The 18,414-nt window shown below is 36.2% G+C and overlaps 2 protein-coding genes across 3 annotated transcripts in view; one reads left to right on the top strand and one right to left on the bottom strand.

Annotated features, from left to right (window-relative positions):
* Window positions 1–7,149, top strand: part of SPATA1 (spermatogenesis associated 1) — a 120,845-nt gene extending 113,696 nt beyond the window's left edge. For both annotated transcript variants that reach the window (XM_004369142.2, XM_023731507.1), the window contains exon 14: window positions 5,893–7,149. In XM_004369142.2, the coding sequence (XP_004369199.2) occupies window positions 5,893–5,915 (23 nt within the window). In that variant the 3' untranslated portion in view covers window positions 5,916–7,149. The remainder of the gene's footprint in view (window positions 1–5,892) is intronic.
* LOC101358106 (di-N-acetylchitobiase) lies at window positions 5,145–16,450 on the bottom strand. Its single transcript, XM_023731511.1, has 6 exons — window positions 16,138–16,450; window positions 15,428–15,636; window positions 11,972–12,134; window positions 9,234–9,331; window positions 8,730–8,891; window positions 5,145–5,385 (listed from the first exon to the last, which is right to left on the bottom strand). The coding sequence occupies exons 1-6, from the start codon at window positions 16,178–16,180 to the stop codon at window positions 5,173–5,175; spliced, it is 888 nt and encodes a 295-aa protein (XP_023587279.1). The 5' UTR covers window positions 16,181–16,450; the 3' UTR covers window positions 5,145–5,172.
* Window positions 16,451–18,414: the final 1,964 nt, after the last annotated feature.

The raw sequence follows: 18,414 nt of genomic DNA on the forward strand, positions 1-18,414 counted from the left end.
CACATAAATAAAAGGAATGAAAAGAATCACTTGATCGTCTCAATTGACGCAGAAAAGACATTCGGCAAAGTCCAACACCCACTCCTGATAATAAAATAGGTATAGAAGGGAAATTTCTCAACATAATAAAGATCATCTATGCAAAACCAATGGCCAAAATCTTTCTTAACTGAGAGAGGCTGAAAACATTCCCCTTGAGGACAGGAACAATACAATGATGCCCTTTATCACCACTCCTACTTAACATAGTGCTGGAAGTCCTAGCTACAGCAATAAGGCAAGAAAAAGAAATAAAGGGCATCCAAATTGGTAATGAAGAAGCTAAACTGTCCCTATTTTTGGATGATATGATACTATACATAGAAAACCCAAAAGACTGCATGAGAAAACTACTGAAACTAATAGAAATATTTGGTAGAGTAGCAGGATACAAGATAAACATACAAAAATCTGTTGGATTCCTATACACCAATAAAGAGAATGATGAAAAGAAAATCAAGAAAACAATACCATTTATAATAGTCCCTAAAAAAATAAAATAATAAATAGTTAGGAATAAATCTAACCAGAGATGTAAAAGACCTATACAAAGAAAACTACAAAACACTATTGCAGGAAACCAGAAGAGATCTACATAAATGGAAAAACATACCATGCTCCTGGAAAGGTAGACTCAACAGTGTGGAAATGACAATTCTACCCAAAGCAATCTACAAGTACAATGCAATCCTGATCCAAATACCAACAACATTCTTTAAAGAGATGGAAAAACTAATCATTAACTTTATATGGAAAGGGTAGAGGCCCCGGATAAGTAAAGCACTATTGAAGCAGAAGAATAAAGTAGGAGGACTCACACTACCTGACCTCAGATCCTACCATACAGCTGCGGTAGTCAGAACAGCCTGGTACTGGTACAACAACAGATATCTTGACCAATGGAACAGAATTGAGAACCCAGATGTAAATCCATCCACCTACAGTCACCTGATTATTGACAAGGGCCCAAAGTCCATCAAATGGGGAACAGTCTTTTTAACAACTGGTGCTGGCAAAACTGGATGTCCATCTGCAAAAAAATGAAACAGGACCCATATGTCACACCATATACAAAAACTAATTCAAAATGTATCAGAAACCTAAATATAAAGCCAAAAACTATAAAGTTCATAGAAGAAAAAATAGGATCAATGCTAGAGACCCTAATATACGGCATTAACAGGATGCAAACCATAACCAACAACACAAACTCCAGAAGATGAGCTAGATACACTTATGCTCAACAAAAGACTTCACCAAAAGACTAAAAAGGCAACCTAAAGACTGGGAAAAAGTTTCTGGACATTACAAGTCAGAGAAAGGTCTAGTCTCTAAAATCTACAAGAAAATCCAACACCTCTACAACAAAAAACAACTAATCCAATTAAAGAACGGGCAAAGGAAATGAACACACACGTCACCAAAGAAAACATTCAAGCGGCCAACAGACACATGAGGAAATGCTCGCGATCACTAGCTATTGGAGAAATGCAAATCAAAACCACAATGAGATACCATCTCACCGTGGCATTACTGGCACGAATTAAAAAAAATGGAAATAACAAATGTTGGAGAGGCTGCAGGGACACTGGAACTCTTATGCACTGCTAGTGGGAATGCAAAATGATACAACCATTTTGGAAAATGGTATGGTGCTTCCCTAGAAAGCTAGAAATAGAAATACCATACAATCCAGCAATCCTATCCTAGAGAAATAAGAGCTGTCACACAAATAGACATATGCACACCCATGTTCATTGTAGCATTGTTCACAATAGCAAAAAGATGGAAACAACCTAGATGCCCATCAATAGATGAATGGATAAACAAACTATGGTACATACACACAATGGAGTATTGTGCAACAATAAAGAACAATGATGAATATGCAAAGCATCTCATAACATGGATGAAACTGGAGGACATTATGCTGAGTGAAATAAGTAAATCACAAAAGGACAAATATTGTATGAGACCACTACTGTAAAAACTCATGAAAAGGTTTATACACAAAAAGAAACAATATTTGATGGTTACAGGGGATTGGAGGCATGGGGGGAAAAACTAAATAGATAATAGATAAGTGGTGACTTTGACGAAGGGTGAGACAGTACACAATACTGGGGAAGCCAGCACAGCTTGTAAAAGGAAAGGTCATGGAAGCTCCATAGACACATCCAAACTCCCAGAGGGACTGGATTGCTGGGTGGAGGGCTGTGGGGGCCATGACCTTGGGGAACATCTAGCCCAATTGGCATAACATAGTTTATGAAGAAAATGTTCTCCATTCTACCTTGGTGAGTAGCGTCTGGGTCTTAAAAGCCTGTGAGTGGCCATCTAAGATACTACTCTGGTCTCACCTCTTCGGGAACAAGGGAGAATGAAGAAAATTAAAGACACAAGGGAAAGATTAGTCCAGAGGACTAATGGACCACAACTACCACGGCCTCCACCAGACTGAGTCCAGTACAACTAGGTGGTGTCTGGCTACCACCACTGACTGCTTTGACTGGGATCACAACAGAGGGTCTCAGACAGAGCTGGAGAAAAATGTAGAACAAAATTCTAACTCACAAAAAAATTCCAGACTTAGTGGCCTGACAGAGACTGGAGAAACCCCGAGAGTATGGCCCCTGGACACCCTTTCAGCTCAGTAATGAAGTCACTCCCAAGGTTTACCCTTCAGCCAAAGATTAGACAAGCCCATAAAACAAAATGAGACTGATAGGGCACATCAGCCCAGGGAGAAGGACTAGAAGTCAGGAGGGGAAAGGAAAGCTGGTAACAGGGAACCCAAGTTCGAGAAGGGACAGTGTTGACATGTTGTGGGGTTGTTAATCATTGTCATAAAACAATGTGTACTAACTCTTTAATGAGAAACTATTTGTTCTGTAAACCTTCAACTAAAGTACAATAAAATAAATAAAAATTAAAATAACAACAACAAAAAAAAAAAGATGAGAATCTAAGGGGGCAGGGAAGCTAGATTAATAGAAACAGAACAACCAGTACAGAAATAATGAGTATGTTCGTGCATTATGAAGAATATAACCAATGTCACTGAACAAGTTGTGTAGAAATTGTTGAATGGGAACCTAAACTGCTTTGAAGACTTCACCAAAAACACAGTAAAATATTATTAAAAAAGAAGACCTCAAAAGACGTATCGCATTGGGCAAATCTGCTGCAAAAGAGCTCTTTAAAGTGTTAAAAAGCAAAGGTGTCACTCTGAAGACTAAGGTGCCAAGCCACAGTATTTTCAGTCACTTCATATGCATGCAAAAGCTGGACAATGAATAAGGAAGACTGAAGAAGAATTGATGCATTTGAATTATGGTGTTGACCACAGGTGTGTCTATGGAAAATAGCACCTATGGGAAGCACTGAAATTGCCCCTGGTCCAAACATCTGATGCAGCCAGGGAAGCTCCTGCTCCTGAGCGCTGGGCCAGGAGTGGTCTGGGCGACTGTGATGCCTGCCAACCTTGGGCACTGGGGAGCAGGATCGGGTGCCTGTTCCCAAGGCTGGGGGGCAGTGGGGTAGGCTCGCTGCCGCAGGGCTGTGGGCGACCGCCTGAGGGTGCCAGCCAGATCACGGACTTACATGCAGTAGAACAGTGTCAGAAAGGAGGTTATATGGCACTTGCCTATGTTAGTTTTAACTTGCTGAATTCTCTGTCACAGCTGGTGTTGGGCTGTACAGGGTTAATAGAAACTGCTCAGTGACACCCTCCCCCTCCAAGTGGCGCCCTGGGTACGTGCTGTACCTGCCATACCTTAGACACGCCTCTGGCGAAGAATACTGATTATACCATGAACTGCCAGAAGAACGAGCAAATTTGTCTTGGAAGAAGTACAGGCAGAATGCTTAGAAGTGAGATGGCAAGACTTTGTCTCATATACTTTGGACGTGTTATCAGGAGGGACCAGTCCCTAGAGAAGGACATCATACTTGCTAAAGTAGAGGGTCAGTGAAAAAGAGGAAGAGCCTCAACGAGATGGATTGACACAGTGGTTGTAATGATGGGCTCAAGCATAGCAATGATTCTGAGGATGGTGCAGGACTGGGCAGTGTTTCATTCTGTTGTACGTAGGGTCACTATGAGTCGAAACCAACTTGACGGCACCTAACAACAATATAAGGGCAGCAAAATATTGTTCTTAATTGCCTTGAGAAAGAGAACTGAGACTTCTTTATGTTTAGAAAATTTCTTTGCACAAAATTGCTCTTTTAGAAAGAACATTAGTTCAGAAACCAATCAGTGTCTTTAGACAATTGAAAGTAAAATGCAGATGTAGAAAAGAAATTTGACCATGAAAAGAAAACTGACAAAAAGTAAATTATAGATGACCATAATGAAGGAATATGAATAATTGGAATGGAGAATGACAATGCATAGAATCAGGTTCTACACCAAGTTATTCCTGTTGTAAAATTTTAGATATAACTTCATAAAAATACAAATGGAAAATAGCATGTATCTCCAACCTACTAATTCAAAATATTACTAAGTTATCTTGTTGTATTTCATGAGCACCTCTCATTCTTCATATTACCTTTTAGTTCCTCACTCACTGTCTGGAGGTTTAAGTGAGTTTAGTGCAAGTACCTCAGAGAACATGAGTGCTGTATGGAGTCAGGAAGCTGAAAAAATGATTGTTATCAGTTTGATAACCCTAACAAGGTGACACTAAATTGTAGGCTTTATTAAATTTATGATCTATTGAAAGAATGTACACAGCAAACTTCTCAATGATTAGGTTTTTAAAAATCTATTCTAAGCAAATAATTTCCAGTTCAAATTATACAGATTTTAAAAATTAACACTGATTTGTCAGCATATATTTTAATATCACAGGAAAAAAATTACCATAATAAAATTCTGAAACAATTGTTCCTAATTAGTGTTAAAACATCTCATAGAAGAATATTTAATATAGGAAGTTGACTTGTGTTTTATCTTTGTGTTCCTGAAGAGATAAGATATTAATATGTATTTTTCAAATCTAAATAAAGCATTTCTTTATTCTTTATCTGTTTTTGAATATACTAATAATAATAAAAGCCTATAGCAACATGAAAAAATATATATGTATGTTGATAGTATATTTATTCAAAAGATGCTCATCTCTGTCACAGCTTTGGTTTTAAGAATGTCCACTGTGGTTTTAAGACTTGCCACATTTCTTCAGTTTGCTGTTTAGCTGTAGCATCTTCAGAGTAGTCCAGAGAGTTTGCATGCCACATGCCTATGCCCCGTAAGCCATTTTTGACAACATATGATACTTTTAAAGAAATGCTTCGAGGGTTATCATACCACACTTGATGAAAAGAGCCAGCAGAATCCTATACAAATAAATTAAAATAGAAATTTAAATTATTCCGTACAATAAGAGGGAAAAATGTTTCTTAAATCCAATCATTCAAAAAGAATAAGAATCCAATGAAATAATAAAAAATGTTGGGGCACAATACTTTCCAGCTCTGTTATTCCATGGTTCTGTATATGATGACGTTCTAGGTATTATTGCTTATGACATTTAACAACAGCAGCGATTATACAAATGAGCCTCCTAATATACTCCTTCTCATCCCCTAACATTTCTTCCTGGTCTAATCCAATGATTATCAACCAGTTGCACATCTGAATCACTTGTAAGACTTTTACAAATACAGATCTCTAGGCCCCACACCACATGAAACCTAATGAATCAAAATCTTCTGGTGCTGGCGTTAGGACATATAGTTGTTTGTTTTGTGTTTTGATGTTACACTAGGTTAATTCTGATATGCAGCCAAGGTTAAGGCTCACTGCTCTAAAACCAGCTTATACACTTTTTTGTCTTCCTACAGTTCCTGGAAGTGTGCCTAGTTAGGGGCTCAACAGATGATTTTGTTTATGATGAATCTGCTGAATCAAAGGTAATGGCAATGGAGGAAGAAAGTTCCTGCTTTTATAGGTCTTACAGAGTTGATTCTAAGAGCCCATCAGATCTGGACCCCATGGGTGACTTATGCACACACCTGGTTAAGAACCATAAACTAGCCTCTGATCTTATGCTCACATCAACCTAGCAAAGTCCTTCTCCCCAGGACCACCTGCCTCTGTCTAATACTAAGACAGTCTCTCTCAGGAGAAACATGAGCTGTTGGATAAGGTATAAAGAATAAAGGAAAATAGGAGCAGATCTAAGCAGAAGTAAAGGAAAGGGATAAAGGAGTTAAAAGAATGACCTGTGACTAAAAATAATTTACTGAACTTTATATACATCTGGGAAACTTTTAAAGGCAATTCTGAGCAAATGCCAATACTATTGTTACTTATGATAGCACCATTGGAATTAAAATAGTCTTCTAAGATGACTAGTTCGTAGGCAATAGTTATTTGGTATATGAATAAACTGTGGCATATTAAAGTACACTCAGTACATACAATCATATCTAATCCTGTATCTTTTTTTCCATTCTTGAAACTGTTTAGAACTAGATAAAGCCATGTATGCTCTAGTAACAGTTATGATTCACTATTAATAGAAAACTCTCAGAACATATATCTGAACATAGAAAGATTTATTTTTGAAGATTAAGAGGAAAATCTGACATACCTTGAATTTTGCCATCATTCTAGCTAGTACTTTGAGCCTTTTTGATACTGTTAAGTAATTTCAAATACCTCAAGATAGTGAAGGACCAAAGGATGAAAAACTGAGTGTATGTAAGATTGATTTATGCATGGTTAAGGCATATATGCCTTTCAGAATATCAAGTACGAGAAGCAGCTGCTATTGCCGAGGCAGCATAAGGCAGAAAGATTTTCTTCAAACAAAGAAGACTTGATTTTGGTTGCTATGCAATTTTACAATAAATAAAAGAGAGAAACAAAAGATACAACTAAATTGTTTTCTAAAGTGTAATTAAATGGCCTTCAGGCTCATCAAAATGTTTCCTGAATTCTAAGACCTTAACGAATGTATTCCTGCATCTTCTAATTAATTAAGAAAAACTTGTAGAGTACACTATAATTCTGCATTATATATTTTTAAATTATATATGTAAGTGGTTATCACAGTCTTCGCTAACTGAAAGATTGGCAGTTCAAATCCACCCAGAGGAGCCTCGAAAGAAAAGCCTGGCATTTGGAAGATCACAGCCATTGAAAACCCTATGGAACACAGTGCTACTCTAAAGCACATGAGGTTACCATGAGTTGAAATCAACTCAAGATCAACTGTTTTTTTGTTTTGTTTTGTTCTGTTTTACCAAACTGTTATCTAAGAAACACTGTTCCCCCTGCACGTTTCTGAGACGGCTGTGGAACAGGGTTCTATGTTAAACACCTTTATGTACCACAGGACATCTCAAATCCTTTAATATGTTTTATAATGTCCCAGAGGGACATACAATTTACAGTGTTTTCTAGGTATATTTGGCCATGGGTCAAGTGTGTGTTTGTGTGTGTATAATATTAACAAGAGTTCTATGAGATGCAGTTCGGCAAAGACAGGATTACAATAAACCCTACTTTAACTAATAGTTATTTAATTTAGATTTTAAAGTTTAGAAAACTCTACACTAAAGCTTTCTATATAACTGATACACAGGCTATACTAACGCTTTCTATATAATTGATATACAGGTATATACATGTGTATCAATTATAATTTATTAAATATGATTTTTTGTCACATTTTATAAAAGGATATCAGACTATTAGGAACATAAACTCTTGCTGCAATGAATCTATATCATTTTAGAGTGCCTTTTAAAGTAACCTAATCCAGAGTCGGAGTCCCTGGGTAGTGCAAACAGTTAAGCGCTAGACTACTAATCAAAATATTGGCAGTTCGAACCCACCTAGCAATCTGCTTCTGAAAAGTCACAATCTTGAAACCCTATGGAGCAGTTCTATTCTGCACACTTGGGTCACCATAAGTTGGAATTGACTTGATGATAACTAATAAAAACAGTCCAAAGACAATTCAAAGTATGTTTGTACTTACAATTTTGGAGGTGTGGAAAAGATACTATTATGCTAAAGATAAATTATGAAAATTATAACTTCTTGGCCTCTTTAGTGTAGCGATTCCTTTTTATCAAACAACTGACAGAGATGCTACTCATTTACTGTATTTCTTCAGGTTTCTTTTATAATATTTTTCAGTTTCTATTTTTTAACATTATTTATAACTTGTCATTTTAATAGCACATCGTTTGAATTATGAAATAAACTAGAAATAATGCCATTTTTCCATTGTAAAGTCCATGATGAGGCATCTCCCATTCTCAGCCTCACTCCTCCCCATAGAAAAGCCTCATCAGAATCTTTAGGCTACTTTGAAATGGAGCCTTCCACAGCTGGAAACCTATTTTGGACCAAAGCCCTTTGAAAAGGCAACAGTCATCATAACGTAATTGTCAACCATTAAAGGAAATCTTGTCTGTGATATGCACGTTTTATAGCATCATCTAAAATAACAAGTAGCACAAGCAGAGCAGTTCCACTGTTAGCATAATCTGAATTGCTCCCCAGGGAACTAAAATTCCTGATTACACAAATTCAAAAATAAGTTTATTCCTGTCTATGTTATGCTCTAAAAGAAAACTGATAAAAATTCTTAGTATCAAATTATGAAAATATCCAATTAAGAAAACTAATAGAATAAATGTTCACTACTTGTGAAAAGTCTTACTTGATAGTTATAATAAGGAGCCTGCTGATCTTCATTCCACTGGATTCCAGAAGTACTTGTTTTTAAATACTTCATGATCACTTTATATGACACCAAACGTCTTGAAAAGCCTTGATAAGAAGCAGTCAATAAAGGGACTTTTGTAGTAGTACAAACATGATCCTAGAAGTGCAAAAATGTTCATGTTATAGATTATCAATTCGGCAAATCTTAAAAGCTAAATCAGAAAATGTGATTAGAAAAACTATTTGTTAGAAATAAAATCTATGTTATAAATAGATAACCTGACAATACAGAATTAAGTTTCATTATTAAATAAAGATGTATGATACTCAGAGGCCATCGTGGAATTGAATAATTAGAAATAAATTGTCTACTTTTTAGTCTCAAACTATATTTCACAATATAGTTTTAAATGAAGCCAATATTTTTCTAATAAAACAGGCTGTAAAACATATAACAATAGAAAGAGAAAAAATTACACAGCACGTGATCTGTTCTTACCGCAGACAGTTTCAGGCAAGTGTAATCGTAACCATACCAGGGAACACCCATGACAAGTTTCCTAGGGTTAATGCCCATGCTGATGTAGTCTTCATAGCCTAATCAAAAAGGGACAGAAAAATCAGAGCTTTTCCTCTTCATGTCTGATAAGGTGTTAATATACACTGTGCAACCACTTAGAATTTAAATTTGTAAAAATAGGTACGATTTTTACAAAATACTAATAATATTCCTCTAATATATTATAGAAGTTATCCCTTAAGAAATATAAATTCTGTATCTTGTTTATAAACCATTCCTTTTTGAACAACAGAAAATATTCAAAACAATGAGATCAAATTGAAGCACAAAAGTCACAAAATTCAATCTAGGAAAAATGACACATTTCAAGAAATAATGCTAATTGTGCCTATTAAATGTTCAGACATGATATCATTGATATCCTAGATTCTAATGTTTTAAAAAAGTTCTATAAGTCTGAACATGTCTGGCAGTGATGGTCTCAGAATATCTTATACATGTCCTGTTTTAGAAATATCCTGTAAGTGTGAATGACAGCTGAGAGTAAGAAATGTTCCCCTGATACTCTGCAGTATATAATCTGTAGTTGTAGGAGACAAAGAGAAAAATGAACAAATTCCTGGTACTATCAATCCCTTTCCTTGCCCAATGCTACAAACTATATTTTCCCACCAAGAGATTTTCTCATCAAGAGGTAGAATAAGGTAGTTGAAACTTTATGGAAAATGAAGAAAAAGAGAAACAAGAAATGAAGGAAGTGAATTTTAGCGTATTGACAGTAAATGGGTCATTTGTAGTTTAAAAGGGAATGATGTTAATTTCAAATGTATTATCGATTACATGCATGCACTGTTACGGACTTGATAGAAAGTCATTCATTATCTACATTATTTCTATAAGAAATGTTCCAAACAATTTGAAATAAAGTCTGTAGGATACAAATTCCTCTAAATGTACAATAAATAGCTAGAACAATTTACCTTTTTCTCCCAAAGTATACAGAAATAATATTACCATACAGACACATTATATGCCAGAAATACAAGCCTTTGGAACAAGTTTAACTTTTTCCCTATATGTCTAAATTTTCTAGGATCGCTTTTAAGAGAATAAGTGCACCACTGCCTTAAGATTATATCTTCTCATAATTTAACATATAAGGAAGCTTTGGCCTGAAATCATACAATTGACTAAAATACAATTAAAACTAGAACCCAAATAGACCATCATTTAACTATTTAATTAAGATAATACTAGCACTATTATCTCAACAATGTTATACATTAATTTCTTTTTCATGATGGAGTAGAGACAAGAGAGACAGCCCATGAAGTATATTACCAGTGTTTCACAAAATATATCCACTGATGTTCTTCAATATATTAATAAGATTCTATGATAAGAGTTCCTTGGAAAAGTAAGTTTGGGAAATGTTAAGTTTACTGCAGGGCTTTTCAGAGCCTTTAATGTTATTGTGCACTGTTAAATATCCAAGAGGAGATGGAATATGCGTGATTTCCCAAATGTATGCAACAATGAAACTTTCATTGACAGAACGTAATTATCATCTCTTCCATGAAACACAGCTTGGGAAATCCTGGATTAAATATTACTTTGTAATTTAACAGAACAAAGTTGTTATTTTTCAAATTTTAAATAGTATATGCTTATGTCAGACAATCCTACACAAGCAATTAGGACATGATACAATGAAGCCAGTATCTAAGATTTTACCTCTCTATGAAAAAGAATAAACAAATTATTTATAAACCAATCAACAATTAAATAATTGCCAACCATCCCAGAAAAGTTGAGTCCAGAAGATAGCAAGCAATGTTTTATTCAATTGGCTGGTGGGATACAAATCAAATCAAACTTGGAAAAGAATAATGCACAGGCCACATCATATGAATGACAAGCCAGAATACTCTTAATTCTAGTAGGAATACAATTTTTAATATACCATGGGTAATAATATTAAATACCAGACACAATAAAGCCAGTCTTATCAATCATGTATGGCAGGTATCCACACCATAACTATCATTGCTTTTAAATTATTTAACGTTGATTATTCCAATGAAACTACTCTGTCAAATTCTAGGTAAGCAAATATCTTCTTCATGTGATTTTGTGACAGAAATGTTGTATTCTAAGTTAAAACACTTATTTGAGAGAAAACATCTTCTTCATGTGGTCTTGTGACAAAAATGTTGGACTTGAAGTTAGAACACATATTTGAAACCCAACTATATAATACTTAATTGTTGTACAATTACGAGAACTTAACCTCCTTTATTTCATCCATGCTGTTGTTGATACATGTCATGGAGTCGATTTTCGACTCATAGTGATGCCATGTGACAGAGTAGAATTGGCCCATAGCGTTTTGTAGGCTGTAATCTTTAAAGGAGCAGATCGCCAGGTCTTTCACCTGGGAAGTTGCTGGGTGGATTCAAACTGTCAACTCTTATTAGCCAAGCACTTAACTATTACACCACTAGGGCTACCTATCCCACAAGGCTGTTTTAAGGATTAAGTGAAATGATATATTAGGCACTTTGTAAACTTTAGCACACTACGAACTATTTTTATTGACGCTTCAAGACAAAGTTTTAAAAATGGAAGAGGTACACAGATAACTTAGAAACATTAAAAACTCTTAATGTTTGAGGTAATTAATATTACTAATAAATGATCATTTTGTGGGTTCTTACCAGTTAATATCTGCTTATAGGGAGCATTGGCTGCTGCAATACCAACCGGATTACGTTTGCCAAAAGACATCACAAAGACAAAGTCAGAAGCATCTGCAATTCCAGTATAGTTATAGCAACTCAAATTATTGTGTTTTGGAGACCAATTTACATCAACAGTTACCTGTGGAAAAACACATACCATTTTATGTAACATGATCAAATCTGCGTATTATGTCACATGTTTTGTTGATTATATGTTCTTTTGCCTCATACTACCTAAGGAAAAAAGAACAGCTTACAGTATATGGATTTAGGGTTTGACATGTAAAGACCTAGAATAATTCTAAGAAATGTATATTTTTGCCCATACTGGACTGACCAAGACATATATTTGAATGCACAATCACCAGTACCAGGGAATATGATAGAAGTTGTATTTTAAACTCAAATGCCTTCAGAGGCTAGGATGTAATTTAACTGATTGAAATAAACAGGTGTAATGGCAATAGGCTACGGTGGGCCCCCTGAGCAACTGGAGAGTAAAAAGTCACACTAAAAGCATTAAAATACACAAGTTTTTGAAAATACTGTACAGGCTAAATGGGTCATCTGTTGGCACTAGCTGACTGGCCTGGGTTGGGAGGAGTTTGAGACCCTGGTTCACAATTATGTGACATGGTAAGTTTGACCCAACATTACAGTTAGAGATGGTGATGTTTTGTGGTGACAGGTATAGATTCATCAACTCAAAATGTTGAATAATTTAAATGATCTTCTTTTATGGAAATAGTCAAATAAAACTTGAGTAATATATTTTCTTTCATTTTGAATGGTGAGGCAACCCTCAACAATACTTGAAATGTTTATTGCCTTAACCTAATATTAGCCCTATGTGTGTGCAAATGTCCTAAAACTTCACTAAAGGTTGATTTTTTTTCTTAATTAGGTACTAATAAACACTTATTAATTATTACAAAAAGTTGAGCTACTTGAGGTAAAATTTTTATAATATGGCCAATTTATTTTAGGACTCTTTTTAGGAACTTTCTCAAAGTTCTCCCTAATAACTCTCTTGAGTATAAAAGGGTACTAAAGGAAGCTCTGCTTTACACATGCAAGCTTTCTTCAATAGCTCTACAGCAAAATTGGTTTTGAAGGTAAATTTTTACATACGGGACCCCATTTTATCACCGCCTTCTGTTACAAAATGGGAGACAGGTTATAGTAATAGTAGAGGAAAACAATTATTACCTCAAAGAAAGTAAATTTAAAATGCATTTTGTAAGTCCTTACCTCTCTCTTGAACATTAAGAGTATTTATTCTCACCTGGATTTCCTGTGATGGTTAACACCACACTTTCAAGATGGTAATATTAGTATATTAGACAAGATAGCAAAAGACTTGGTGCCTAATCTTGGCTATTATAAATAGGTGTGTACCACTTCCTAAGTCACTTAAAGCATCTGAATCTGTTTTCCCACCTTTGAAAATGAGGGTGTAGAAAGAGTTCTTCAAGGGCATTTCTAGTTCTTTAATTGTATGACCACAATGCTCTAAATTTAAATCATCATCTTTTCCCCAAAGCACATTTCCCCCGTCAGACTCCCTAGTTTAGTCATTTTTTATGGTCACCAGTTTAAGAAACTTTAGGACGTTTTCTGACCTTTTCTTCCTCCCTCACACCCCAAATTTAATCTCACATTTTCCTTTGGGTGGTCTCTTAGTCTTTCCTTTCCATTAATTCATTCATTCTACAAATATTTAATAAACTCTTGCTGAGTGTTAGGGTTATGCCATCATGTCAATCCAAACCATAAATCCCTCATTATTGGAATATTAGATTAATCCTGCATGATCTTCCTTTCTCCTTTAGACTGTTTTACACACTACTACAGAAAAATCTTCCCAAAGCACTGTCTGAAATGTAACCCATTAAATACAGAATAGAATGCATACTCCTCAGTCTGACATTCTGAATCTACTACAATCTGGCCTACCTCTGCAACTGTACCTCCAACTACTTAACATGAACTTGACATAGTAGCCCAAAGTGTTTTATTGACCCTGCAAACATGGAAATAGATGTTCCTACCTCAAGGTCTTCGCTCAATGTCTTCCTCCTTGACCTTTCACTATAGCTTAATCAAGACTGGCAAATAGGTTGTTTCCCACATGCCAACTCTTATCTATTAGTCTTGGTCATGGCTATCTAGAGAATGAAGAAACGTTTCTGAGACCAAAATTTGTGAAAAGGAGAGCAGTGTGGTAACCTGCGTGCTAGGTATTTGCTATTTTTGTTCTAAACTGTATTCCTTGTAAAAGGTGAATTTCCTACTGACAAACTTTCCCTGTTTACATAAAGCCCCAATGATGTCAGTCCTCATATCAGTTCTTTTACCCATGGTTCTCAAATTCATGATCAACTATACCAGCATCACCTAAAGCACTTGGAAAAAAATAGGCTCTCTTCCAGACCTACTAAATCAATCTCTGGGAATATGTATAACAAGCACTCCCAGGTGTTTCTGAGACAGGTTTAGGACTCACTGGTCTGTACTCATAATGCTGTATCTTGCATGATTTAATCTATCTGTCTTATCTATCTACACTATTTATCTCCTTCTTAAGTAGATTTTAAATATTTTAAAGGCAAAAATCATTCATTCACTCAATAATTTTTTAACATTGGGTCATCAAGGAGCTAGTCTGACTTCATTGTCTAGTCTAGAGTTCTTAAATTACTTATGAAACTTCTTTAAAACAAAGAACCTTCGTTCACCCAAACCTTCTGAATAATAATATCTGGAAGTAGGTGCCCAGTACGTATGTATTAATTTTATTTAAGACCTAGAGTTATTTTGATAGCCAGGTCTGAGAATCACTGATCTGGGGCCACAATCTCCTTTGTTATCCACACATTGCCTAGCAAGATGCCTTGTGCTGTGATCTTCTGCACTAATCATGCTCCTTTGGGCAGTGGGGAAGTAGACTGCCTTTTGTCATCTCTTTGATAAGTGCTATAGAGTTGTCCTTTGAGCCATATTGGGCCTTGGGTGCTTGGCAAGAAGTTCAGAGCCTATGAAATAAGGGAGACAGACATTTCCCTAGAACTACCTCTTAGGCAAGAGCTGTTTCCATCCTGCACTGCTGAAAGCAGGACTTGCACAACCAGGACCTCCCTGATTCCTGCTGTCCCCACTGCTTATATAATACTTTTACCCCTGCTTCAAGGCAAGTAGTTGGGGCAAGTCCAGTGTTGTATATCGATGAGAGTAGACAGGAGATTTTGCACCTTAAAATTTCTTAAAACCCCTCTAGTAAGAATCTCAAAGGTTCCAGAAAATTTTTGGAAATATATGTTGAAATTCTTTCCCACTCCATTACCACAAAACTGAGTTTCCATTAGTCATACCCTCATGAATACATTTTGATATGGTAAAGATGGGGTTTACAAAAAAAAGAAGAATTTTTACCTGTGATCCTTCAATTTCACGGTGGAAAGCCTCTGTGGTTTCTTTGACTAAAGCAGTTAATGCATCATATTCTGGTGTTGAACAATGAACTTTTTGCCCTATGTATAAATTAATTCCATCCATATGTTGTTCTTTGGCCAAATTAAGTTTTTTAGCTATCCAGGATGCTCTGAAAGTAGGATCAATGATATCCTTTATGGGTACATCTTCTGTGGAAGAAATATACATCTTTTATGCAAATATGCTTTTTACAGTTTAATGACATCTAAATGTCTTTAAAACTTCTCATTATACTGGAATACTAAGCCCCTAATTTAAATTTTCTAAGTGGATAAATAATATAGCAAAAATAATGGAAAACTATTACTCATAATCTCTAAAACAGCCATTATGAATAATTAGTGAAATTATTCTCAAATTTGAAGCAGAAATTTTAAACTATGACTAACTAAGGGTTATCATGCTAACTGGGCATTTACATTTTACTCAAAACCATACAGTGGTTTTATTTAACTCTTTAAAAATATTTATTTGTCAAATGAATTAAATAGTATCTAAGATTAATTTTAGGATGCTAAAAAAAACTACCAGATAAACATAAAGAGGGAATTTTTTGAAAGTCAGGACTAGAGCAAACAATATTGGTAACTTTACCATTAGTAAATGTAAATTTACCAATTTACATAGATCTGGTACAAACTGTAACCTACCTTTTAGCACTACCCTAGCTCCTTTTGAATGGGCATGGCACATAAGTTCTGAGTCATTTTTTCCAACATTTGCCACAGTTGTAATCTGTGACCAATCATAAAATTTCCAAGTTTTGTGTCCAGCATCAAATGCAAAGACCTGCCAGAACAACAGGGGTAAGCACCATCACTTAAACCAAGAAGAATATCAAGGTGATCATCCAAAATAACATTAAACACTGCCCATATGCCAGGCAATGTGGTGGGCACTGAGAATACATCAGTGAATAAGACATAGGGGTCTCAATATAATAGGTGGCAGGGGGGATTAGCCAGGCCTAGAAAAGTGGAGAAAAGATTGAAGTTGTCAAGGATTTCATTTTAATTGGATCCACAATCAACTGCCATAGAAGCAGCAGTCAAGAAATCAAACAACATATTGATTGGGAAAATCTGCTGCAAAAGAACTCTTTAAAGTAGTGAAAAGCAAAGTCGGTTTGAGGACTAAAGTGCACCTGACCCAAGCCATGGTATTTTCAATTGCCTCATATGCATGGGAAATCTGGACAACAAATAAGGATGACCAAAGAATTGATGCCTTTGAATCTGGTGTTTGTGAAGAATATTGAACATACCATGGACTGCCAGAAGAACGAACCAATCTGTCTTGGAAGAAGTATAGCCAGAATGTGCCTTGAAGGGAGGACAGCAAGACTTTGTCTCATGTACTTTGGACATGTTATCAGGAGGGATCAGTCCTTGGAGAAGGACATCATGCTTAGTAAAGTAAAGGGTCAGTGAAAAAGAGGAAGATCCTCAACGATGGATTGACACAGTGGCTGTAACAGTGGGTTCAAGCATAGCAATGATTGTGAGAATGGCACAGGATAGGGCAGTGTTTCATTCAGTTGTACATAGGGTCACTATGAATCAGAACAACACAGCAACAGAAAGTGGGGAAGGGTAGGCCAGTATGAAATAGTGGCAAATCCCATAGCAGAGAGCATGGTGATAGTTAAACTAAATGTTTAGTATGGCTGATGCCTAGAATTTAGAGGGGTACAGTGGTGAAGAATCAGAATGGTAGGCAGGGGTTAAATCATGAAGGGCCTTATAAGCCATGTTGAGAAGTTAAGACTTTATCCTGCGGGAAAGGGGGAGAATAAAACGGTTTTAAAAACGTGAATCACATGCTTGGGTATGCATGTTAGGAAAAACCTGTCCAGTTTAAGTGGGAAACAGGTTGAAGAGAGGCCAAAACTGTGGCAGACTATCAAATAGGGAAACTGTTGGAGGAATCCAAGCAAGAGATGATGGTGGCCTCAAATAAGCTAGGTGTTGTGTAGATTAAGATAAATGAACTGTCTGAGAGATCCTAAGGAAGAGAATTACCAGGATTTTAATGTTTGAGGTGGTTGAATGTTCAGGGGCGGAGGGGAGGAGTGTGCTGTCTCAGAATGGGGTGAGCGGTTTGGATCTCATAACAATGTATGTTAAAAAAAAAAAAATTCTGTATGGGAGACTAACTTGAAATGTAAACTTCATTTAATTACATCAATTAAAAAAGAAAAAAAGAGCTAGGCTGGTAACCAAAAGGTGAACCCACCCGCCGCTTCGTGGCAAAAAGATGTGGCCATCTGCTTCCATAAAGATTATAGCCTTGGAAACCCTGTGAGGCAGTTCTACTCTGTCCTGTAAGGTACTATGAGTTGGTATCTACTGGATGACATAGAGTTTTATGGTTTATCCTGAGGTCAAAGGAAGTCATTCAAGTGTTCAAGCAGGGTAAGGCATAATAAAGGAGTCCTGTAGGCACAATTGTTAGGCATTCAGCTGCCCAAAGGTTGGCAGTCTGTCTGGGAGAAAGACCTGTCCATCTGCTTCTGTGAAAATTACAGTCTATAAAATCCTATGGGGCAGTTCACCTGCACGTGGGGTCACTATGAGTCGGAATTACTGGAAGGCACCCAACAACAAGACATGATAAGATTTGCATTAAAAAAAAAAAAAATTCATTGGGCTGGGTAGGGAGAATGGAAGGTGGCGAATGCTAGTTAAAAAAAACCAAAACCATGCTGAGTAGCGTCTGGGGTCTTAAAAGCCTGTGAGCGGCCATCTAAGATACTCCACTGGTCTCACCTCTTCGGGAGCAAAGGAGAATGAAGAAAACAAGATACAAGGGAAAGATTAGTCCAAAGGACTAATGGACCACAACTACCATGGTCTCCACCAGTCTGAGTCCAGTACCACCACTGACTGCTCTGACAGGGATCACAGTAGAGGGTCCCAGACAGAGCT

This window comes from Trichechus manatus, unplaced genomic scaffold (assembly GCF_000243295.1).
Source record: "Trichechus manatus latirostris isolate Lorelei unplaced genomic scaffold, TriManLat1.0 scaffold00003, whole genome shotgun sequence".
Taxonomy (NCBI): Eukaryota; Metazoa; Chordata; class Mammalia; order Sirenia; family Trichechidae; genus Trichechus; species Trichechus manatus.

What these genes read in the sequence shown, in the direction of transcription:
- LOC101358106 (XM_023731511.1), bottom strand. Translation starts at nt 16,180, where the DNA reads ATGTGCCATGCCCATTCAAAAGGAGCTAGGGTAGTGCTAAAAG. An exon ending in GTGAAATTGAAGGATCACAG is followed by an intron (nt 12,135 to 15,427) that starts GTAAAAATTCTT and finishes GTTTTTCCACAG; the next exon opens with GTAACTGTTGATGTAAATTG. An exon ending in CTATAAGCAGATATTAACTG is followed by an intron (nt 9,332 to 11,971) that starts GTAAGAACCCAC and finishes CTTTTTGATTAG; the next exon opens with GCTATGAAGACTACATCAGC.